At 54.9% G+C, this 24780-nt stretch overlaps 2 protein-coding genes across 2 annotated transcripts; both read right to left on the bottom strand.

Annotated features, from left to right (window-relative positions):
* Positions 1–1133: 1133 nt before the first annotated feature.
* On the bottom strand, positions 1134–6605 carry LOC111161560 (leucine rich repeat and fibronectin type III domain containing 1). Its single transcript, XM_022525300.1, has 2 exons — positions 5200–6605; positions 1134–2016 (listed from the first exon to the last, which is right to left on the bottom strand). The coding sequence occupies exons 1-2, from the start codon at positions 6603–6605 to the stop codon at positions 1134–1136; spliced, it is 2289 nt and encodes a 762-aa protein (XP_022381008.1).
* A 10813-nt stretch (positions 6606–17418) lies between these two features.
* On the bottom strand, positions 17419–21500 carry LOC111161488 (glia maturation factor gamma). The gene is made up of 7 exons (XM_022525184.1): positions 21432–21500; positions 20893–20989; positions 20723–20772; positions 19831–19880; positions 18275–18357; positions 17758–17831; positions 17419–17610 (listed from the first exon to the last, which is right to left on the bottom strand). The coding sequence occupies exons 1-7, from the start codon at positions 21432–21434 to the stop codon at positions 17539–17541; spliced, it is 429 nt and encodes a 142-aa protein (XP_022380892.1). The 5' UTR covers positions 21435–21500; the 3' UTR covers positions 17419–17538.
* Between the last annotated feature and the right edge of the window lie 3280 nt (positions 21501–24780).

Consider the following 24780-nt stretch of genomic DNA (forward strand, 5'->3'; position numbering starts at 1 on the left):
AACTTTCCTGGGCCTCAATTTCCTCATCTGCAAAACGGGATAATAGCACTGATATCTAGGGTTTAGAGGGTTAAATGAGGGCTTGGCACATAGTAGGCACTAAATGTTAGCTAGTATTATTTTTATTATTCCCCACCTCTAAGTCTCTCAGGCGACAGGAAACTATCCTGAGTCTCCCTGGTCCCAACTAGCCATCCCTTCTTCAGTCTCACTTGAGTCATGCTGTAATCCAGGTCACACACACACACATACACACACCAAGACACACAGACACACACAGAGGTCAGCAGAGCAGCCTCAGACACAGAAAAAAGTTTAATTCTGCTGCGGCGGAGGGTCCCGGCTCCGGCAGGGAGGGAAATTTGGTTTTGGACTTTGTTCATGTGGGGATTTATTTGGGAAAAGAGGAAGGAATAGGGGAGAGTCTGGTCCTTCCAGTGGGACCTGCCCGGGAGAATGTGTAGGGGAAGAGGTAATCGGGAGAGAGAGGGAAACGACTGGACAAGAAATCGGAGGGCGGAGGGAGAAGAGACGACGGGACAGAGAAAGGGGACACAAATAGGGAAGGGCAGACACGTAAGACAAAGACGACAAGGGGCAGGACAGAGACGAAGGGAACAGAGAAAGGGGGACCCCAAGCCAGACCCGACGGGACCAGGGAAGTGAATGGGGTGGGGGTGGGGGCTTTGGAGGCTGCCGCGGGACAGAATAGGATCTAGTCCAGCCAGATACAAGAAATGGGCCCCTCGCCCCTGCCCCGGGTCCCGGGCGGGGGGAGGGGGCTCGTGTCTCAGTGCTGCAGTGTTCGGGGGGGCCCTGCCCCTCCCCGCGCTTCGCTGTGTAAGGCACCGGCTCCAGCGAGGTCCGCGAGCGCGCGGGGGGAGGGGCAGGAGGGGGGCGAAGAGTCCGTGGAGGAGGGGGGCCCGGCTGCCCGCCCCCTAATCCCCTCGGGCCCGGGGGCGTGACCAAGAGCCGCAGACGAGGGAGCCCCGCCCCCCGGGGGAAAAGAAGGGCAAGTCTCCGCCTCTAGTCCCACGACTAGGCGCCGCGCTTTCTCCCCGAGTCCTGCCCCAGCGTCCGTGCGGCTGGGCGTTAGTCCGCGGCACCCAGGCGTCCCGGTGCCCGCCCGTCGCTCACACGGTACTCTCCAGCATCCACTCGGTGCTGGTAAAGGCCAGGCGTGCCCTGGCGGAGCCCAGCCCCAGGTCTCCGTCCTCCCCGGCCGCGCCCCCTCCGGCCCCGTCCAGGTGCGGCGTGGACCGGTGGCGCTTTGTCCGCCGGGCGCGGCGCGGGTAACTGTGGCTCTGGAAGAGCGCCCCGTAGTCCCCATCGAACGAATAGCGCTGCTGCGGCCTCGGTCGAGCCGGAGCCCCCCCAGGAACCAGAGCTAGAGTGGGAGGCGCCGAAGCTGGCGGCCCCAGGGCCCCGGAACGGCTCTTCCGAGGGCCCGCCGCGGCCCGAGACTCCTCCCCAGAGGTTTCCTCAGACGGCAGCAGGCACAGCGAGGTGGCCGAGCCGCCCAGGGAGCGTCCAAGGACGGTCTCTGGCTCCGCGGTAGCCGTCTCGGCCGCGGTGGCCTTGACCTCGACAGCCACCTCGCGCAGCGCCTCGTAACGGTCTTGCGCCGGCGGGGGCGCGGCCTGCGATGCACCTGCGCCGTTGGTCTGCGAGCAAACGTGGCTGACCCGCGGCGGCGACCTGGAGGTACCCTTGACGCGGCGGCCGTCCCCGTCGCCATAGACCTTATAGCGGATCATGAGCAGAACGATGAAGACGAGGACCGATGCGACGATGACGCCCCCGATGGCGATGATCATGGTACCGCCCAAGAAATGGGCCCTCAGTGGGCGGCAGGGCGCAGGATCCCCAGCGGTGGTAAACTGCACGCAGCCCACCACTCGCGTGGCCGGCAGTGCTGTGGCCCCATCGTCGTAGACAGCCAGAACGCACAGGTCGTAGGCGCGGCCCGCTGCCAGATCATTCACCAGGAAGGTCTGGCTGGTGGATGGGATCATCCTGCAGGACAGGAGGGCATCAGCACTGGGTTAGCATCACTTCGTTTTCATGCCCCACCTGTGGTGACCAGTGGGGACCAAACCATGTGTCCCTACTGGTATTTCACCCTCTATGGGACAGTAGCAGCCATTCAAGTGACAAATTCCCATCCTGTCAGGACCCCTGCTGCAGTCCATGGCCCTCCTCTGCGTGCCCTGCCCTCAGACCCACTCCTTGTGGTGTCTTGTCACCTATTAGGTAATATCTGCCATTCCTGTTCCCTCATCTGCATATCCTGACACACACACCACTACCACCACCACCACCCTCCCTGCAAGGGAGGGGGTGCTACAGCTTTTAAGGCCTGCACTCAAGGAACACGCCTCCTGCCAGTGTCTCACTTTCATTGGGACAACCGCCATTTAAGGTCTACATATTTCCACCTTTTAAGGGCCCCCATACAACAGGCCACGTCTTGTTTCCTGTATGTCTCATCCTCACTCAAGCGGACGCTGAGGTCATCTCACCCACTCTGTCTTACTTCAACTGGGACAATGGATGCTCTTCCAGTTTCTCTTTTCTATGTATTCCCATCCTTTCTGGGGAAACTGATAGAGGCCACGGCCCTCACCTGCATGTCCCACCTCTGGGTAGATACATCAAGCTGTGTCTGTCTTCTGGGACAACTACCAAACCCCTCAAGTACCTATTCCCACCCACTAAGGGGCCATCTATAAGCCACTCCCCTTTTGATTGACCAGTGGCTTCCAAGCCACACTCCCAAGGCCTCCTAGGGATGGTTTCCCTACTGTGCCTAGGGCCATGTCCACTCTGCATGTCCTGCAATCAGTCACTCTGTGTGCACACTCTGCCCCATATCACCAGAGGTCATGAAATCATGCCCCCCGCCCAGATAAATTTCATCCATAATTGGGTCAAATGTAACCAAGCAACATGCCCCTTTCTTGCTATGGGCCCCTGCCCTCCAATGAGGATCATTGTAAAGGAGCCATTATGCTGACAAAGTCTTGGAGCCCGTGTTTGAGTCTCTCTGCCACTTGCTAGCTCTGTGATCTTAGGCAAGTTTCTTAAATCCTCTGTGCCTTGCTTCCCCAGAATGGAGATATTAAGATCATCATAAAGATAGCGTGATGTGTGAATAAATTAACACACCTAATGCCTGGCACCCAATAATTTCATCATGATTAGCTCACATCCCACCCTGTGTTGGCCAGTAACCCTTGCTGTGGCTCACACTTTACTGCCAACTGCACTCTTCCCCATCTGTAAGACCGTTCCCACTAGGCCTTGACCCTCTTCTATTGGGCACGTCCCTTCTGGGCTGTTGGCCACATCTGGGCTGTTGGCTAAGCCAGGACTGCCACGTCCACATGAATTTGCATGCCCGGGACTCAATCTCACAAGCCTTCCCCACCTCCAAAACTCTTAGTGGATCCCCAGAGACAAGGACTGGGGCCCCCTCTGCCTGGGACCATGCTGCAGGAGCCCTGTCTCCTGAGAGAGGCCACACCCTCATCTCCATGGGCCTCTTCTCTCTGGGAAACTTCACATTCCCTCCAACCGGGCCAGCTCTGGTCCTGAAGCCCACCTTAGCTCTGTTACCACCAAAGGCCACCCTTCAACCAGAAGATTTCAAATAAGCCCCCCCCCAAAAGGCCTACCCACATTTCCGGTGGACCCCCCCTTCCTCCCATTCACACACTGCCCCCACCCCATCCAACCTCGGACCCCTAGCTGTATGTCTTCCTCATCCTCTCCTCTCCCCTTCCCAAGAGGCTTGGATTCCTCTTGCTCCTTCCCCCAAAGTAGCCAGTTGCTAGGGGCTCCCCACTTTTCAAGGACAGAGGCTGGCTTCTTAAGAAAGCTTCAGCTGGTGTGTCTCTAATTGGCTGCAAGACCTGAGCAGGCAGCAGATCAGGTTTCTGGTTGGTCGTCACCTCCGCCCATGGCAGCAGTGAGGAGGTTAACCCCTACAGCACCAGAGCACAGGCATCTGCAATGGGGGACAGGGGACTGGAACTGTGGCCTTAAGGGGAAAGGAAGAGACCAGGGGTTTGTTGCCCTGCTGGGGACAGAGGGCCACCAACATCTGTGTACATGCAGTGTCTGAGGATACCCCCTCACCCCCCCACACAGTGGCCAAGGGTTAAATAATGAAAGAGAGAAACAGAGAGGTGGAGAGTCACAGAAACCAAAAGTCATTTTCAGAAATGTATTCTCTTTCTCCCCTAATCCCTGCCTGGCAAACAGCAGGTGCTCATTAAATGCCTGTTCAATGTCAAAAGGGCAAGATTAGCAGTTAGAAGGGTAAGGCCTGGAATCCTGGCTCTGCCACTTTCCTCTGTGACCTTGAGCAAGTGATTTCCTCCCACTGAGTCTCAGTTTCCCTGTCTATAAAATGGGAGGGGGGATCATCATTGCTTCACAGCAGAGCTGGGAAGATCAAATGAGGTGGCACAGGGCCTAGCGCAGAGCAAGGGCTCAGTGCCTTAAAAGAGCCGGAGGGGGAGAGGGTACAGGCAGACAGAGGCAAAAGCAAGAGAATAACAGAGATGATAGGAGAAAGTAACCTTTTAATGTCTGTCTATACCGAACAGATCTGTCTACACCAGAGCAAGGGCTTCTAGCCTAGTGGATGGTGGAAATAACATGGGTGTTTATAAAATGGGAGGGGGTATCATCACCACTTTGCAACGAAGTGGGTAAGATCAAAGGATCATTTATTTATTTTTCTCATACTTTTCCTTTTCTGTTCTGTAAGGCATCCAGTGGGTTGATACAGTAACACTGGTATGTAATCTGTAAATATAAATGTAACTATACATATGTAAGTGTGCGAATATATTTCATGTTCCAAAATGTTTAACTGACAAGGTGAATGGCCAGACACCTTTGGCCAGCAGTGATGTAGACCGGGAACCCCAGAGAGGAGGGACTGTGCTGGGCATATTCATGTCTGGCTCCTGTGGGGTCTCAACGAAGATTTACTAAATGCCTGAAAAGCAGAAAGAGCTCGTGACACAGAAGTAGAGAGAGGAGGGGACAGGTCAAATGAGAGCCCAGGACAACTCCGCACAGCCATCTAGAGAACCGCGGCTGAGCAAGAAGGCCAAGGGGGTGCGCAGATGAGGGGGAGGGCCCCGGGAGTCGGTGGGCGGGGCGTCCTGGGACTGCAGCACCCACCTGTAGACGAGGGAGTCATCCACGGAGCTGTTGTACTGGACCTGGTACATGCGGATTCCGGGTACAGGCCTCTGGGCGGGCCAGCGGATGAGCACCGAGTTCGAGGTCAGCTCCGCCGCCACCAGCCGGCGCTCCGCAGCTGACTCGTTGGCACCAGGGCGGCCGGGTGTCGCTATGTCGGAGGAGCCAGGCTCGGTGAGAGGCGGCGGGGCGGCCGGCGGGGGCGCCATCAGAGGCAGGGGCACCACGCACACCTCCACGGGTGCCGTGGCTTCCCCGGCGGCGTTGGAGGCGATGCAGGTGAAGGTGCCGCTGTCCCGTAAGGTGGTGATGGTTACATCCAGCGTCCCGTCCCCCCGCACCCGTGTCCGGCTTGAGTTCCCCAGCAGCCGCCCGTCGGGCGCGACCCAGTGCACCACGGGCTCGGGGTCCCCCACGGCGCGGCACCGGAGGCTGACGGCCTGGCCCTCCACCACCAGGGCCCGGCCCCCCGCCTGCCGAGTGATGAGCGGCGGTTCGCACAGGAACTCCTCCTCTGGGATGGACCAGAAGTAGCGGTCGGTGAGGTGCTCAGGGGTGGCGCATGTCTCCAGGTCGTCTTCCCGGGTCAGCCGCCGCAGCCAGAGCAGCTCGCAGTTGCAGTGCAGCGGGTTGCCGCCAAAGCTGACCGTGAGCGGTGTGGGCGGCTTCGGCCCCGCACCCTGGGACCGCAGGAAGAGGCCATCGGGGGGCAGTTTATGGAGGCGGTTGGAGGTCATGTCCAGGCGAACCAGTTTGTGCAGCTGCACGAAGGTCCCTTCAGCGATGTGGTCGATGAGATTGTGGTCCAGCGTGAGGGTGTTCAGGTTCACCATCTGGCCCACAGCCTCCCACGGCAGGGCCTCGAGGTTGTTGTAGGACAGATCCAGGTCCTCCACGGTGGAGAGGAAGGCATCGAAGGCGGCGGACTCCACCCGGCGGATCTGGTTGTTGCCAAGGATCAGGTGGCGGAGGTTGCCCAGGCCGCGGAGCTGGTCGCCGCGAACCTCGGCCAGGCGGTTGCTGTCCAGGTGCAGGGCGCGGAGGGCGCGGAGGTCGGCGAAGGCGCCGGCGGCCACCTGGCCGATGGTGTTGCGGGACAGGGTGAGGTGCACCAGGCTGGTCATGTTGGCGAAGTCCCTGCGGCGGACAGCCGCGATGAAGTTGTCCGTGAGCCGCAGCTCCACCACGCGCCGGTCGATGGCCGGCGGCACGAAGAGCAGGCCAGTCTTGGCGCACAGCATGGTCAGCGTGGGCGCCACGTTCTGGCAGATGCAGCGGCCGGGACAGGGCTGACCACGGGATGCCCCAGCCCAGAGCAGCAGCAGAAAGGGCAGGGCAGCAGGCGGCGGCGAGAGGAGCGCCGAGCTGAAGGGGCCCGGAGCCATGGTGCAGGGGTAAGTGGGGAGCAGTGGGGCGTGAGACCTGCAAGGGAAGGAGAGGGGGTTATGCAGGCGCAGGGCTTGACCACCAGCCTGGCCGCCCACCGTGTCCCTCCCTTCCCAACAACCGTGGCAGAACAGTGGCAGGACTGCTCATCAGCGGCCATGCGTTTCATCCTTAAGGGACAATATTTCCACGCTGGTTGATAAACTTCACTACCCCACCCCTGAGTGTCCCAATCCCAACTCTGACTCTCCTCCAGAAGGCCCAGACTTCTCATGATCTCCCAACCAGCAGGGTGACACCTGACTAAGCCTGGGCCTTCCAGTACCCACTTGACTAGGGTTTAAGGTCATGAATTTCAAAGCCACAGCCCCTGGGTTCAAATTCCAGCTCTGACACTTACTAGCTGTGTGACCTCCGGCAAGTGTCTGAACCTCTCTGAATCTCGGTTTCTTCATCTGTAAAATGGAGATAAGAACAGGCCTTACCTCTGTGAGGATTAAATGGGTTAATGAGCATTATGTACTTAGAACCACACCTGGCCCATAAATCTGTTCAACTCATGTTGGTGATTATTATCACCATGACCATGGAGTGCCCACTATGTGCTGGGCGTAGAAGTGTGCACCATCATTAAAAGTAAGCGCTCTGAAATCACAGACTCAGACTTCACGTCCTGGTTCCCCCACTTGCTCGCTCGGTGGCCCCAAACGAATGCTTCCCCTAACCTAGGCCATAACTTCCTGATTTGCAAAATGGGATGATGATCGTACCATCTTCCCTGGGTTGTTGCAATGGTTCTGTGAGCTCATTCAGTGGGAGCCACTGAGCACAGGGTCTGCCACACAGTAAATATTCAGTGAATGTTAAGGGTAAGCCCCCCCCCCGCCAAACATACCCCTGCTTGGGAGTGGCAGAGGGAATTTGAAGGTAGGAGGGGCTGAGAAAAACACATGTCTTCCGGCTCAGCCTTGGGAAGTCCTTCTCTAAGCCAGGTTTCATCCTGGGCCCTGGTGAGCTCCCAGGCAGCAGGCAGGCTTTCATGCTCACATCAGCGGGCACTTACAAGGCCCCATACATGCCCACACTCACACACACACTCTCACACACTCACGCTATGCCTCTGCTCCAGGCAAAACCTTCCGGCAGGGATTTCCCTGCGGTGCCTGCAGCCCACGACGTGTCAGCTCCCATCACAACAAGGGGTGGGTGGGGGGTGAAGAGGAAAGGATGGGAAGGGGGCGTCCCTGAAACTGCTTTCACCCCCACCCTGCACCCGGTCCCTGCTGGCCCACCTCCTAGGAATCTGCAGTTTGGGGCTGTGGCCTGCTGTGGCCCTAGGTCTTCCAGGCTGTGGGGAGGGGGACCAAGACAGTCAGAGAGAGAGAGAGAGAGGTGAAGAGACAGACAAATGGCAGGGCGGGGGGTGGACTGGCAAGAACAGAGAGAGAAAGAAAGGGGCAAAAAGAGAACTTGAGGTGTGCCTGGCAGGCAGAGCATATGACTCTAGATCTTAGCGTGGTGAGTTCGAGCCCCACATTGTGCCAGGAGCTCACATAGATAAATGAGTAAATAAGCAAGTAAGTAAATAAATAAATAAAAGGAAAGGAAACAAGAAAGAATCTGAAAGAAAGGTACAGAGGCAAGGAGTCAGCCTGAAGCCAAGAGAGACTGAAGAACAGAGAAGAAGACACAGAGAAGGGCATTGAGATCAAAAGATGAAGAGGGGAGAGTGAGCCAGAAGAGGCAGGAGGCGATCTGAAGACACTATAGTGAGAGACCAAGAGGGAGGCAGAAAGAGATAGAGACGGAGAGCCAGTGCCTGGGATGCACAGAGGACGAGGGGCAGAATTGGGGCATCCCACCGAGTCACTGAGCGCCCCCCATTAATTGGTCTTGCGCTCTGCGCCTGGGAGACTGATCAGTCTCAGATAGAAAACCCTGGCCTGCCAGGCAGAGCTCCCGAGTTCGGAGGCCCAGCTCTGCACCTGCTCGGCTGCGGGGTCTCTAAGGCTCAGAACCCCAGTCTGTGAAGCACAAGTACACGGTTTTGCCTCCCACAGCTGGGGTGGGACTCAAATGAAAGGAATAATACAGCAATGGAAATAGCTAACGTTTATTGAGAGGCAGTGCGGCATCGCAAGGAAGAACCGGGACCTGACTGCTGCGGCTCATACCCCAGGCCCCAGCAGCGTGACTTTAATTGAGTGACTTCCTCTCTTTGTGCCCCAGTGTGCTCATCTGTAAAATGGGGGATAATGGGAGCAGCTACCTCATGGGGTTATTTTAAGTATTCAGAGATAAGACAGTGTAACATGTTTAGGACAGTTCCTGACAGAGTAAACCCTGTATAAATATTAGCAGCCATCATCATCATCTTATTATTATTATTACTATTACTAATTATTACTAAATATTTTTACTATTATTACTAAATATTATTACTATTACTACTAATAATTATTAACATATCATTTTTCTCTGGCTCTCAGCCGCTAGCAGGTCAGGTGACCAGGAGATCTTCCCACACGCACACATGCACACACACAAATGGTAAACCATGTCCGTGCCGCTCTCCAAATGCAGGGGATCACTTCATGTTGTGAAACTCTCTGTGCCCTTTTCCCATATCACCAGGAGACTTCCCTGTCCCCACCACCTTACCCATCCAGAGAGGGGATGCCAGCAGGCCTAAAACCCCACCTCCCACCCGTGTCCAGGCTCTACCATGAACCCTGACCCAAACACGATGCTCCTGACCTTGTTGTCACCCTCACCGCCACCCCTTGGACACTGCCGTACCCTGCCCTGAAATCCATACCAGGCAGGGCTTCAGGCCTCCAGCTGGCTCAGAGCAGGCCCAATCACTCCACATCTCTCTCCCTAGCCTGGAGGACCCCACTCACCTCTCTGCAGGGAGTCAGGGCCTGGGCAGGTACCTGCAAAGGAACAAAATGACCCTATTAGCATCCCTCAGGCTCCTCTCTGAAGACCTGCCTCAGAGACCATCCCGACCAAGGAAGTCTCTGGGGTGATCATTCTCTCCGCCCTCCTGCTGCAGACTACACGATCTCAGACGGACCCAGCGAGTCATTTCTGGAATCCAGGGAGTCTGGGCCTCAGGACTGTTCACCCTTCAAACCCAGGAGTCCAGGTCTTTAACCCTTTGTCCTCTGTGGGCTCACCAGGCCAGAGAACCCAGCCCCCTCCTCCCTCAAGACCTGGCGTCTGCAACCCCCATCTCGTCCTTCTTCAAACTCCAGAGTCTAGGTTTCTTCCTTTCTCAAGATCCAGGAACTGGCCTCCCAGCCACCTTCTCTTGTAGATCCAGTATTTCAGGCTCCCAGCGTGTTGCAGAGTTCACATCCCAGTCCCCCAACTTTGTAGGAAAGAACCAGAGGCCCCCATCCTCGCCATCATACCATTGCCATACCAACATGTGCGGACACGCCAAAACCCACATGGACCCACAGTCCAAGTCTCCACATCTGGATTTCCAGGAACACACCAGCCAGATGTGTGTCCCCACTCTCCGTGGGCTCTTGGCCTAGCATGCGGACACACTTGTGTCCTTGGACACCGCTCCCTCCACGAGGGACCCAAGCATACCACAGGTCACACCACACAGGCTCCAGTCTCACTGGGCCAAGAAGTGAGGTCAGCCTCCTGCCAGGGAGACAAGCACGTGCATACAGATTGCCCTGCACGTATGAATGGATACAACCCCAATCCCCAAAGACCAACACTGACACATAAATGGACTCACAGCACAGACACATACCCTCAAGGTGGACACACCCGCACACAAGCACGCATGTATAGCACTGACTTTCCTTTGCACATTCATACATACCCACAGACACACACAGCAGAGAAACCTGTGTGCCCCCTTGCAGACAACCAGATTCATGCTTCTATAACAGACACACACGTGCACGCTTGCCAACACACAGGGGCCCATACATACAACATATACTCATTTGCACATACAGGTGACACACAGGTGCAGGCTCTTAAATGCCCAGACACACTCCTACACACTCACACAACTTCACATATCCCCAAGGTGCATGGTCACAAACCTGCTCCATCCCCACACCGCCAGATGCACAAACGCACACACCAGCAGATACACACCTCACACATACACAGAACTACAAGCACACACAGGCAACACTAAAACTGATACTCAAACAAGCCCACAGGCACAAAAAGATCCACTTTGCACACACATTCTGAGATGTTCACTCATGACAGACACATGCTCACACAACAGCCCTGGGAGGGATATTACACACTTCCAAAATGCACATAAAATATTGAACCACAGTGGCATAGTCAACAGATAGGCATACATTCACACTCACAGTCATGAACACGCATCCCTCCCGGCCCTAAGGTACCCCCACCCCACCTACATCCCAGCTCAAAGAAATCCTAACATCCTTCCCTCCCAGCACATCCTCCCCCACCCCCAACCAAGGCACCAGCCATGGCCTGAGGTCAGAGTTCAGCAGGTGGAGTCTCAAAGGGTTGGGGGGCTGAGTCCTAGAGCCCCGCTGCAAGGCAATCCTCCCTCCAGCCGCCCAAAGATCCCCCGGCCTGGCCATCTGTATGCCGGCAACTCAGGCCCTATCTGCGGAGATGTGGCGGGTGGGGGGATTGGGGTGGGGTGGGTGGGGAAGGGCCGGGTCTGTGCCCCTCCCCTCCGGCCCATCTGTCCATCCCTCGGCCTCTCATCCCTCCATCTGTCCACCTACCGGCCGCCCATCCCCCCCCACCTCCCAAGCACCGGGAAGGGGAAGACATGGCCGTCTCCCCCAAGGACCGCTGAGGACCCCCCAGTTGACATGGACCGAGGGAGCGGCAAACTCCCCTCCCCCAAACCCACACAGAGGCCTGGACCCACAAGGAACGAGCCCCAGCCCCTAGCCGGGAACCTGAGGTGGACGCACAGACACACATCCTCAGAGACATGCAACCCGCAGACACACAGACACACACACACACACACACACACACACACACACACACCACAAATGGACACCCAAACGGGCACACCCGGCTACACAAACCCTAGGATGGACATCCAACCTGGACCCGGACATCCAACCTGGACCCAAACACCCAACGCATCCGGCCCCGCGCACACTCGCTGGGGGGGGCGGGGGGCACCCACACCTGGGCACACAACCCACGCACACACACCTGCACACAGCCCCTCCGATGTGCGCGCGACAGCCCCCCAGACACACAGCCGGACGGGCAGCCGCTCAGGGGGACACACGCGCGGCCGGACACAGCACCTCGGCTCGACACCCCGCACACACCCGGATGGCCACACAAGCAGGGCGCCGCACACGCCGGCGCCGGGCACACACAGGGCCGCGCGAGCGCACGCCGGGCCCGCCGCAGCGCCGCGGACACACACTCACGCTCGCACGCTCACACCCGCGCTCCCACCGGCGCCCCCGCCCGCCGCCTCCCGGGCCGCTGCGGGCCGCGCTCACCCAGCCCGGGGGGGCCCCGGGCCCGGCCCCGCCGCCGCCGCCTCGCTCCGCGCCATGGTGGGGGGAGGGCCGGGGGAGGGGGCGCGGTGCCGCGGGGCCGCCTCCCTCCCGCCTCCCGCCCTCCCTCCCGAGCCGCCGCCGAGCTCCGCCCTCCGCGCCGCCGGCCGCCAGAGCCCCGCCGCCACCACCGCCGCAAGGGGGGAGGGGGCGCAGACCGGAGGGGCGGGCGGGGCGGCCGCACCGCCCAGACCCCCGCCCGGGGGCGCGCCGCACACCCCTCTCCACTGCGGAGCCACCGGCCCGCCCCCGACCCCTCCCCAGTCCCACCTCCAGCCCTGCCGTCTTCCCCTGAGAACCCCCCTCAGACCACGCCCCAACTGGCGTGGGGACTCGGATCTCGCAGCTGAGACCTGGGATCATGTCCCAATACCCAGGGGAACCTCAGACCATGCCTTACCTCTTCTGAGGACCCAAACCATGTTCTACAGCCACCCAGGAACCCACAAACCATGTCCTACTCTCCTTGGTGACCTCAGACTCTGCCCCATACTCCAGTGGGGGCCCAGGCCATATCCCAGCACCCAGGGGGGATCCAGAGCACCCCCCGCAGGGACCCTAAATCACACTATAACATTCAGGTAGACTCCAGACCATGCCCCAGCTTCCAGAGAGGACCCAAACCTTATTTCAACATCCAGGGAGATACCCGATCATGTCTTACTTCCTTTGGGGACCCAAACCATGTCCTTCTGCATCTTGGGGGCCCCCCAGCCATGTCCTTCCACCCTCTAGGACCACAAACCATTCCCTGATCCCCCAGGAGGGACTCCAGACCATGTCTAATTTCTAGGGGGACCCCAAGATGTCTCTTATTCCCCCTACTTTTCCTCACTACCTCCCATCAGACCCCAGATCATCCTTCCCTCTAAAGCCCCCCTTGGTTTCCAGAATCCCTGATTTGTGCCAGATTCTTTCCCTCCTGTTCCTACTCTTTTTTTGGGACCCTGCAGACCCTTCCCCCTCCCTGTGACTTCCATGGATCCCAGGATTCTTTGCTCCTTCCTTGGTTAGACTCCTTTCTTGCCCAACTCCTAGCCAATAGCTGACCCCCCAGTCCCTTCCCCAAATCCCATTGAGTATCTCAGGCCACTCTCCACCTTTTTCTGAGATAAAGGCCTCCACTCCAAATCCGTCTTATTGCAGACCCCCAGCTCCTTGGCAGCTCAAACCCTTCCCATTTTGGATCCCACTGTATCAAGGTCCTCTGTCAAACCCCTTCCCTAAATTCTTCCTAGTCACATCATCATCACTTGTAGCCTGCCCTGTCCCCCAGATCAAGGGCACCTCTGCAAAACCTCCCCTTCAGTGAACCTTGACCCCACTCTGGGGACACCCACGATCCTCCCCACCAATCTCCAGATTCCAACATCGCCACCGTTATCACCACCTCCAGCCAGGCACTACCACCCCCACCCTGGTTCTTGATGCTCCCTGATGGGGTGTGGAGGTCCTGGGCTGGGAAGATGGAGAGAGAGAATAGTTAACAACCACAAAAGTGGACAAGCGTCCAGTGCTACTGTGTGCCAGGGATGGTTCTAACAGCTTCCTACATGACTCCATTGACTCCTCCCAGGTTCCAGATGAGGAGGTCCCATCACACCCCTATTTTACAGATGAGGAAAATTTAACCACAGAGAGGTTAGGTAATTCGCCTCAGGTCACACAGGTAACAAATGGCAGGAAGTGAAAGGAAAAGAAGGCCATGGCCAGCCTGGGATGGAAAAGGGAGATCCACGGAGATGGGGAAACAAAGAGCTTGAGCCCAAGTATCTCCAGCCCTACCCACCTGTTGACCTCATCCTTTACCACTCTCATTTCCTAGCCCCCCACAATGGCCTTCCTACTCCTCCAATACACCAGCTCAGTCTAGCCCCTGGGGTCTTTGCACTCTTTCCCCTTCCTTTTCATTCAAGTCTTAATTCAAATGTGATCTCTTCAGAGAGTCCTTCCTTCCCCCTCCCCAGTTCCCCCACCACCACCACCAATTGTCCAGATGTCTGCCACTTACTCTGAAATCCATAAAAAAGAAGATGGGTTGATGGATGGGTTGACGGATGGGGAGGTGAGAAAGCAAGTACAATAAAACGTTAATGGTAGAATCTAGGTGGTGGGTCTATGAGGAGGGTTCGCTGTAAAATTATTTAAACTTTGCTGCATGTTGGAAATATTTCCTAATATATATTTCCTAATACATAGTCACCTAATACTGGTGAGCAGGGGGAATCTTCTAGAGACTAAAGAGGCAACAAAAGTTCCCACTATTTCTATCCCATCATCTCATTTTATCCCCTACCTAGCATTTATCATGCTTGTTGATAATGTTTGTCTCTTTATTGTTTACTTATGTGTTCGTTTCTTGCTTGTTGTCTAGTCATTGAAATATAAGCCTCCTGAGAGGAGAGGCATGGGCACCAATTCTCTCCAGTGTCCAGAACGACGGACACCCAGTGGGTGCTCAGCAAACATGTATTCTTAATAGCCTCTCAGGAGAGGGCCCAGGAGCTAGGCCCACCCCAGACTCACCGCAGGAGCCACACTCAGCAATAAACATAATGTCCCAGCCTGGGGTCACCAGAAGGGAAGAGGGAAATCCCCAGCGATTGGAGGCTGTGAGTTGGCCTGAAAAGAGGGCAACAGGTGGAAGTTTCCTCCAGCCTTAATTCCTATCCCAGACATTTTAATAGAGACCGGCAACCATTCTCACACTTCCACAATTAGGCCCCGCCCCCAAGCCTAGTTACACACGCACACAGACACCCTCACACCCCCAATCCCACCCCCACGCCCCCTCTCCAAGGCTCTGCCCAAAGCAAACAGCCCCCCCCCCCTCAGCCTTTCTGACATCAGGTTGCCCTCGGGCCCAGGTCCTACTACCCTCTTAGCCCCAACACTGCCCCCTGCATCTTAAACTCCACCCCAAAAGCATCTTTCAGTCCAGGCACCACTTGCCTAATTTAGATCCTCCATTCTCAGTTCCGCCCTAAATCCGTTTCTTCCTCTCTAACATAAGCCCTACTCTCCTTTAAGGTTAGCAGGGAGAAGCGCCCCAGGGAAACCCTAGAGCCTGGATTCAAAAATTAGGGAGCCTAGATCTGTGAAGCCTAAGTGAAAGCAGGTGGAAAGAGAGGAGGTAGTCCCTCGTTTGTTCTGGGAGGACCCTTGAAGGAGTGGCCCCCAACCTAGAGCCACGCCCCATTGTGCTGACTCTCCATTGGATTGTGTATTCCGCTCTGCCTCTCTGATTGGTCCCTCTGCAATCCCTCTAGCCAAACCTCCTCTGTATTGGGCAGTCCCAAGTCACCCTCTCTGATTGGTCCTTGAGTTCCAAATTCCCTGCTCCTGATTGGGCAACTCCTCGTACATGCCTCTTCCTGATTGGATTGTTTGCAATCATGAGTCTGGAGGCTGACAGAAGTTCAACCACGTGGGAAGGAGGAGAGAGAGAGGGGAGGGGAAGGAAGAGGAAGGGATGAATCCCTAAATTCCCTGCTGGAGAGAGGGAGTGGCCCTTGACCACCAGATACCCTTGAATCAAAGTTCTAACTGTGCAAACCCCTAGCAGTGGGGTTTCAGGCAACTATTTTGGCTTCTGTGCCTCAGTTTATTCATCTGTAAATTGGGGATAATTATGATACCATTCTCATAAGATTTTGTAAAGATTAAATGAGTTAACAGCTGTAAAGGGCTTATAGAAGTACTTGGCACATAGGAAGCCTTCAATCAAAGAGTTAACTATTATTATTAATTTGATCATGTAAGTGCACGACCTTGGACAAGTCCTTTTGCCTTCTTGACCTCTTAACTGAACGACCTCTCCTATCCCCAGCCCTCTTCTTCCATTTCTAGCCATGAGAGACTGAGGCTGTGATCACAGCGAGAAGTAGACTTGTTCCCGGCAGAGAGGGGTTGGGGAGGGCACCAAGAAAGGTGTCAGAAAGAAACTCAAATCCCTCCCCCCAAATACTGGCGTGGGGGAGGAGGAGAGGGCGTTTGTACGCGATTTCTTTATGCAAAGGACTTGTCCTGACAGGCAACAAGGGGGTAAAGGGATGGGCTGAGCCGGGTGGTGAGGGGATGGGTGTGTTCTGGCTGGAAGGGTTGGGGAGGGGTTGGAGCTGGGCTTGTGGACCCATCCCCAGGAATGACAGGGCTGGGGGAGGGGCAGCCCAGGCCCAAGGTCATTGTGTCATTGTTACCATGGCAACGAACACCTCTCTACAGGGAACCTGAAAAGGGGTGGTGGGGGGAGGGAGCTCCCAGGTCCCTACATCTGGGGACAGAGAAAGGACCAGAGACCAGGAGGAGAAGCACAGAGAAAGAGTGCTTATCTCTGTGAAGACCTGCCCATCTCAGAATTCTCAGAGCCTGGTACACTGTGGGTGCTCAATAAATGTCCCTCAGAGACAAAGACAGAGGGTCCAAGAGACTCAAAAGCCCAGACATACCACATGAAAGAAAAAAGAATCTCCCATCTGGGGTGGGTAGGGGGTCCTTTCCCTGACCTTCAACTTCATACCCCTCAGGGGTCCACTGAGAGCCCTAGATCCTCTCACCTTCCCTAGCCTTGGGCCCTCAGGCCTCCCTAACCCCACAAACCACCCACCACAGCAACTCCCTGAAGCAATTATGTCTGATCCTTCAGCAACTTTTCTGCCTTTAAATTCTTCCAGCCTGGGGGCACCTGGGTGGCTCAGTGGGTTAAAGCCTCTGCCTTTGGCTCTGGACATGATCCCAGGGTCCTGGGATCAGAGCTCCACATCCGGCTCTCAGCTAAGCGGGGAGTCCGCTTCCTCCTCTCTCTCTCTCTGCCTGTCTCTCTGCCTACTTGTGATCTGTCTGTCAAATAAATAAATAAAATCTTTAAATTCTTCCAGCCTGGGGGCTGTCTGCTAGCTCCTAGAGCTGTGGTGAGAAGTAGGGAGGAGGGGAACAGGCACTCTGCCTCCTTCAGTCTCAGGAACCCAGGTGGCCATATTCCCCTAGGAGGGGGCCCCCTCCTGGTTTCAGATATTTTCCAATTCTTCCTGGAAACCCCTCCCCCACCCTTCCTCAGCCCGCCAACTCCTCCCCAGAAAAACCTACAGGCCTCTTCCTTTCTTGCCAAGAAACAGGTATCCCTCCCGCCCCTTTTCTTCTGGGACTCAGCGGGCATCTACTTGGTCTGCCTGCCCTCTGCTGGCCCAAAGCCGGTACTGCAGGGACCCTCCGCTAGCTCTCCCAAGGAGAAACAGAAACAGAACTGAGATCTCTTGAATTCCTGCATTTTAATTTCCTTAGGGTCTCAGACGTTCAGGTCCTAGGGGGTCCCAGTCCCCAGTTTCTTCAGAGACTCCGACATCAGGAATCCAGTTCCGCAGCTCAGAGGTCAACGAAAGAAAGACAACTTCTCTTGGAGCCAGGCCTCGGTGAGGTCATCAGTGGTGCGGATTTCAAATACCTGGGCAGGGAGAGTTCTCCGCATTAAGACCCACTCAGGAAGTGAAGTAGTGAGCCCTCTGGCCCCTTCCCCCGCTCAGAACAGGAGCCCAGACCCTCGGGCTCTACCTCGCCCTAGCCCTGGGGAGCCTCAGCCCCAGGCCCAGACCTTTGTGAGCTCTGCTGTCTGCACCAGTCTGTTTTTACTCCCTGCGTACATCATCTGCTGTTCAGGCTTGCAGCCTGCGTGCAAAAGAAGAGAAAAGAGCGTAACTGGGGGACCCCGCTTATCACTAAGGCCCTAGTTATGTCATGCAGGCCCTGAAGTTTTCGAAGGGTCCTGGGAGCTGTTCTAAGGTCGTCTCTTGAAGCCATACTCAGGGTTTGGGGGCTGTTTGGGGGAGGAGCTTGTTATGCTGAGGGTCCCAGGAGATGGTTTAGAGGCCACACAGGAGTTTCTAAGTAAAAGGGAGAGGTTAACTGGCTTACACACCTTGGGACTGAGGAGGACAGGTGGGCTCTTAAGGAATCTGAGCTCCCACCCCACTCCAGCACCCATGCGCCACACAGGCTGCACACTCACACAGTCACCAGTCACACGTACCTGCACCCATGGACACGCTCTTGCACACCCCAAGCACAGAATCTAAGACCCTCTTGTGGGGACAGGGAGAGCCGTGCCTCACCCACAGGACTGGAGAAGATGAAGCACAACGGGTAGGACACTCGGCCGTCCTCGTGCACGTACTTGTAGCTGTAAACCACAAACCTACACCAGCCAAAGGGAAATCAAATTCAGTACTTCCGCCTGGAGCCCAGGCCCAATGCCTATTACTGGAGTCCACTGTCTTAAAATCTTGCCTGAGTCTGAGAACCTAGGGCTAACAAATGAGACCCCAGGATACAGACCATGAACACAAAAGGATGAAAAATACTCATTGTGGTAAGTGCTTGTTTGATTCACAATAACCCCCTGACATAAGTGCTCTTGTTATCCCCATACTACAGATGGGAAAACCGAGGCCCAGAGTAATTTAACTGGGTTTCTGTGGATACAGGAAAGATTTGAGCCCAGGGAACTCGTGCCAGAGTGTAAAGGCTCAAGCACTACGTGGGACCATCCAGAGCTCTAGACCTCTGAGACGAAGGCCAGCTCCCATCATTTGCCAAGCCCAAGGCAAAATGGAAATGTGGGGCCTGCTGTTCAAAAGGCAAGAGAAAAGCTGTTCCCTTTGCTCCGCAGTCTCTCTCCAGACTGGTCACGGGCTCTTTAAATTTACTACTTCGAGTTGGGCTCTCTTGGGCATGGGGACACTCACAGGGGAAGTACAGCCGCTGGCTCGCTTATAGACAGACCCTGGAAATTGTCATGCAGGGGTTGTCTGCCAACCCTGACTCTGACTCTGACCCTCCCCCATCTGCCCTCAGGCCCCATGCCTGGGACAGAGGGTAGCAGTGCTCCCTGGGCGGTGGGGGTGACCAGGGGAGAACCTGACCAACCAGGGCTGATGGAGGGACCATGTGTGAGCTGAAGGCGGCTCCAAGCCCCCAGCACATGCTCCACTTGTCCCACCAGACTTTACACAAAACACGAACTCAAAGATAAAACTATAAAAAATTTCCAGATGGCAGGCAGCCGCAGAGCACTAAGCCCCGTCTGTGTTTGAGACTCCCTTCTGTGCATGGGGCCCAGCGTGACTGTACTTGTCAGGCACCTGGGGAGCCAGTCCTGGCTGGGATGGAGAGCCTGAGATGGAGGGTCAAAATCCTGGTGCACCCCAAATTCACCCCAGTGGAGATGTAAAATCTAAACATGACTAGGCTTCAAAGGAGTGTCGAAGACCTCCTTTGTACTAGCTTAGGAGGCTTCACACAGGATTCTCCCCAATCATTAAAGGTCAAACAACTCCCCCACTTCCCAAAGTATTCTCAGGCATTGAAAAAGGAAAATTTCATTTTTTGTTTAATGAAGTGCAATCATGAGACTGAAACCTAACAATGTTTGTACAGGAAAAAAAAAAAAAAAAAAGAGCAAGCTCTAATATCACATTACTACCAGTGTAAAATTCTGCAATAAAATATTAGTATACAAACAAAAAGTCCTAGGGTGTGAATTCGTGGCCTCGAACCCAGACCAGAACCCGTGATTAATACTGGAATCCAAGGGGTCTCTCAGTCTGTTCCTTCATCAACACCCTCACCCCTCCCCGGCCTGACCCTCCCCTCACTACCCCCAGGATACCTGGGCTGTCTCTCTGGCAACTCTGTTTTTAATTCCTCTGGAGAAATGTTCTGGGGGTGAGGGGGGAGAAAAAGAAAAGACCGTCATTAAGTAAGGTCGACCTATGTGCCTAGGCACTGGTCTAAGAGACACACATAGATCAACTCACTGATTTCTCCCACAATTCTGTGCAGTAGCTTCTCCTTAGCCCCACTTTACAGGTGAGCAAACTGAGGCCCAGGGTGGTTAAGACACCGGTCCAAGGTTGTGGAGAGCAACCCACAGGATTCAGATTTGAATCTGGGTTCAAATCGTAACCATTTTGCTACACTGTCTTTCAGAGGACCTGAGAGGGCCCAGCTCCTAGTCGATCCTCCCACCACCACCCCGTCAAACAGCCCCAGCCTCCAGCCTCAGCCTCCATGGGCCACCCCCTCAAATCCTTACCACAACACTATGAAGTAAGCCTTATTAGCATCCCTGTGTGACTGATAAAGACAGCGAGGCAAGAAAGAGGGAGGTCTATCCTTTTATGCAGGATTTCCACTAGCTTTTTGTTGATGTATCTGGAAACTTTCATTTACACGCCAATAAAATATCATCATCATTGTCATCACCATCATTATTTTATTGAGTATATTCTATGTGCGGGACCCACTTCTAAGCCCATGACAAGGATTAAAGCACGAAATCATAGACCCTAAGAGGTAGGTACAGGTATCCCCATTTCACAGATGAGAAAACAGAGACCCATATAGGTGAAGTCTCTTGCCTCGAGTCACAACTGAGCTGGGATTTGACCTCCAGTCCTGTCTAGCCCCCAAAGTCAGGCTCTTAGCATCAGCTCCAGCCCCCTGGTTCTCCCAGTCCCACCCTGCCCTTCTCGGTGGCCCCATCCATCCCAGACCCTCACCTGAAATTCTCCCTCGAGTACGACCATCTGCCGGTCCTTGTCCACCTTCACTGGGGAGGGATGGCATATGGGGGTTAGTCGCCCCTTCCATCCAGTAGGGACACTAGCCAGACTTCCTTGTTTGTCCCCACCCCCTCCGCCAACCTTCCAGGGGAGGAGATGACACTCACTGATTATGGCTGCATTGTCTGTCTCTTTTCTGAAGCGAAATTTTCTCAGCTTTTCCTTTAGTTCAGGGTCCACCTCGCACACCACCAGGGAATTCGACTGCCAGAGAAGCCCAGGAAGAGCTTAAGAGAGCGTAAGCCCCCACCCCACCCCATCACCTTCCCTCAACCTCAGTTTCTCCAACTACTAATGAAGAGGTGGGCCTGATGGCCCATAGGACGCCCCGGGTACAATTAGGGAAAAGGTGCTTTCTGCAGGGTGGAAGGTGCCGCCCCTTACCAGTGCACGCATTTGGGGAGCAGGGCAGAGGCTGGGCTCCAGCCCTCTAGGCAGGTGCCCTCAGGGAACACTTGAGGATCTGCTTGCTCGGGGGCTAAACCTGGAGCCAGCATCTCTCTTCCCTCAGCCAGGCCCTTTGCTGCAATGGGGTCACCCTCCCAGCCCCTGACTAGCCCCCAGGCTGACCTTCACCCAGGCAATCTCCCAACCCCGACCCCACCCCCGCCCCCAGCCCTTCCCATACACCCCTCAGCCCCCTAACCATGACTTTTCTGTCCACAGGCCTCTTCTTTTCTCAGTTCCGCTGTCTTCTAGAGTTGGGGACCAGGGCTGCAGGGGGCGGGGTGTGGGGCAGGGGAAAGGTTTCATCCAACACCACATCCTGTTTATGCCCATTCTGGGACAACTGTCTCAGAGGGCTCCTCCCCTTCCTTCCTTCCCCTCATCTGCCAGGACCTCCCAGGCTTTGCAATCACCCAGACCTGGATTCAAATGCTGCCTTGCTGTGTGATCCTACCTAGGTAGCTTCATCCCTCTGATTCAGGATTCCTGTAGGGATAAAACAGCCTTACATACCTCCTGGCATGGTGGACATGCTCAATACACTGTAGATCAGAGCTCTGGGGCGCCTCTGTGGCTCAGTGGGTTAGGGCCTCTGCCCTTGGCTCGGGTCATGATCTCAGGGTCCTGGGATCAGCCGCAACGGGCTCTCTGCTCGGCAGGGGGCCTACTTCCTCCTCTCTCTGCCTGCCTCTCTGCCTACTTGTGATCTCTGTCAAATAAATAAAAATTTTAAAAAAAGAGAGAGAGACTCTTTTAGCTCCTCCCCTCCTCCAGGAAGTTCTCCTGGATCATCCCCACTCTGGAATGTTTTAATTCCAGAGTAGAAAAGGGGAACTTAGGGATGTTTGCTAGCCAAACTGCCACCCACCGTGTTGATGGGGATATCGAGATTCCACATTATCCCGTGGAGACCCCACTCCACTATTCCAGGTAATGCTGGATTTTTTTCCTGCACTTATTCAGCCTCAGGGGCCTAATAATGGGCCCTACAACAATGGTGTCCAATTGTGTCAGACCAGTACCCCCTTTTTTATTAAGTGCATTTTGTGTTGCCCCCTTTCCCGCCATGAAATCAAAGTCCTAGATAACGTAACCTACTTATACCACAAACCCCTGCCCACAAAATCAATACAGTGTCCTGTCATATAAAGGAGAAATAAAAGGGAAGTAATTTATGGGAAAATTCCCTGTATTTCAGTGAGAAAATAAAAGCCAACAAGAGACTCTTCACTAGGGTGGAGAGTGGGTGGCTGGGTGGCTCAGTGGGTTAAAGCCTCTGCCTTCAGCTCAGGTCATGATCTCAGGGTCCTGGGATTGAGCCCCACATCTGGCTCTCTGCTCAGCGGGGAGCCTACCTCCCCCCCGCCCCCGCGCCTGCCTCTCTGCCTACTTGTGATCTCTGTCAAATAAATAAAATCTTTGGAAAAAAAAAAAAAAAAAAGGACTCTTCACAGGTTCCTGCTCCCCAGTGGCTGGCCCGCCATATTGGCTGGGCTTCCCTCCACCCCCACCCCTCACCTTCCTGAATCCCTCCACAGGCACCGGACTCCGACCCCAATCCACCCCCCCCAACTGACAGGCGTCACTGGAGCTATTCTCCCTTTCCCTGCATCATCAATGTTCCCATCCCTACTAGATCTTTCCTTTCAGTCCACATGTGGGGTTGTCTTCCTTCTTTTTTTTTAATTTTTTTTTAGATTTTATTTATTTATTTGAGAGACACAGAGAGAGAGAGCGCGCGCGCATGAGAGGGGAGAAGGTCAGAGGGAGAAGCAGACTCCCCAGGGAGCTGGGAGCCCGATGTGGGACTTGATCCTGGGACTCACGGATCATGACCTGAGCTGAAGGCAGTCGCTCAACCAACTGAGCCACCCAGGCGCCCTGGATTGTCTTCCTTTTCCTTCTTACAAACGAAGAACCCTATCTTCCGTCCAGCATTGCCCATTCATTTCCTTCCCTTTTCAGCAAAACTTCTCTAAAGAATCATCTACACTTGCTGCCTCCAATGTCTCCTCCTGATTCTCTTCAACTCTCTCCCAGCAGATTGTGACTCCTGTCCCCATCCCCTGACGTAGCCTTGTCCAGGCCACCAATGACTCTACGGTGTTGGACCTACTGGTCAATTCTCAATCTTCGTCTGTTGTGCCCTGTCAGCTGCATGTGTCACGGTCCATCCCTCTCTGTGCCCTGAAGAAACACTTTCTTCACTTGGCTTTCAGGACAACACCCTGACCTGGGTTTCCTCCACATGTTCTGGCTGTGCTCCTTCCCAGCCTCCTGCTGATTCTTCCTTTTAACAGTGGGGTGTTCCAGGGCTCAGTCCTTCGTCTCCTTCTCTTTTCCACCTACCGTCCTCTCCTGATCTCATCTAGTCTCTTGGCTTTCAAAGGGCATACCCCAATTATTTCTCCAGCCTAGGTTTCTCTGTGGATTCTAGATAGACTCCTACATCCAGCTGCTAAGCTGATTATCTCCACATGGATGTCTCAGTCATCCTTAACCTGTCTCATTCCTCTCATCGTACATCAGAATTGTCAGTTCTGAACTTGGATATGTAACCAGAACCTGCCCATCACCCCCTCCATGCACGGCCCATACCCTGGTCCCCCAAACCTTCATCTCCTGCCTGAACTCTTGCAGCAACCTCCTCACTGTCCCCTTGTGCCCCCCCACACACTCTATTTTTCACAGGACTGCCATAGGGATCCTAATAAAACCCAAGGCAGATGACATACTTCCTCTCTCAAACCCTCCTACAGCTTCCATGTTATTTGGGTAAAAGCTAGTTGTAAAAGCTAGAGTCCTTACAGTGGCCTTTATCTGCCACCACCCCTCCTCCATTACCACCTGGACCTTGTCTTCTCCTACCCTCCCCTCTTTGGTCACTCCATTGCAGCCACATTATCCTCTTTGTGGTTCTGTGAATAAGCCTGCCACTGGGCCTTTGCACTTGCTGTTCCCTCTTTTAGGAACCTTCTTTCCCTTATGGTTTACCCCTTCCTTTCTTCAGATTTCTGCTCAAACCTCACCTGATCACACCTTTCCCCCAGCTAAAACAGTGCTGACCTCATCACTCCATCCCCTCAACTTGCTTTATTTTTCCCTGTAGTACTTATCACCAAGTCACATTATATTTATTTATTTATTGTGTCCCCTAGAGGCACCTGCGTGGCTCAGTGGGTTAAGCCTCTGTCTTCGGCTCAGGTCATGATCTCAGGGTCCTGGGATCGAGCCCCACATGGGCTCTCTGCTCAGCGGGGAGCCTGCTTCCCCCCTCTCTCTCTGCCTGCCTCTCTGCTACTTGTGATCTCTCTCTCTCTGTCAAAATAAATAAATAAGATCTATTTATTGTGTCCCCTCAACCAGAATGTAAGCTTCAGGCATGAATGTAAGCTTTGTTCCATTGTTGAATTTCTAGAAACAAGTTTCTAGTGAACCTTGAAGCCCCTGACACATGTTAGGTACTTGAGTATCACTGAGTGAATAAATGAAATGGTATCTATTGAACTACTCTACATGTCGCAAAGGTTTTTGCTTAAACAGAGGAG

This window comes from Enhydra lutris, unplaced genomic scaffold (genome assembly GCF_002288905.1).
Source record: "Enhydra lutris kenyoni isolate GAN:26980312 unplaced genomic scaffold, ASM228890v2 scaffoldscaffold85, whole genome shotgun sequence".
NCBI classification, from domain to species: domain Eukaryota; kingdom Metazoa; phylum Chordata; class Mammalia; order Carnivora; family Mustelidae; genus Enhydra; species Enhydra lutris.

Excerpts from the sequence above, each read along its gene's own strand:
- LOC111161560 (XM_022525300.1), bottom strand. The coding sequence starts at position 6,605 with ATGGCTCCGGGCCCCTTCAGCTCGGCGCTCCTCTCGCCGCCGCCTGCT. Across the intron at positions 2,017-5,199 it reads GATGACTCCCTCGTCTACAG|GATGATCCCATCCACCAGCC; the intron begins GTGGGTGCTGCA and ends CCTGTCCTGCAG.
- LOC111161488 (XM_022525184.1), bottom strand. Across the intron at positions 17,832-18,274 it reads CATCTTCTCCAGTCCTGTGG|GCTGCAAGCCTGAACAGCAG; the intron begins GTGAGGCACGGC and ends TTTTGCACGCAG. Across the intron at positions 17,611-17,757 it reads AGACAGCAGAGCTCACAAAG|GTATTTGAAATCCGCACCAC; the intron begins GTCTGGGCCTGG and ends CTCCCTGCCCAG.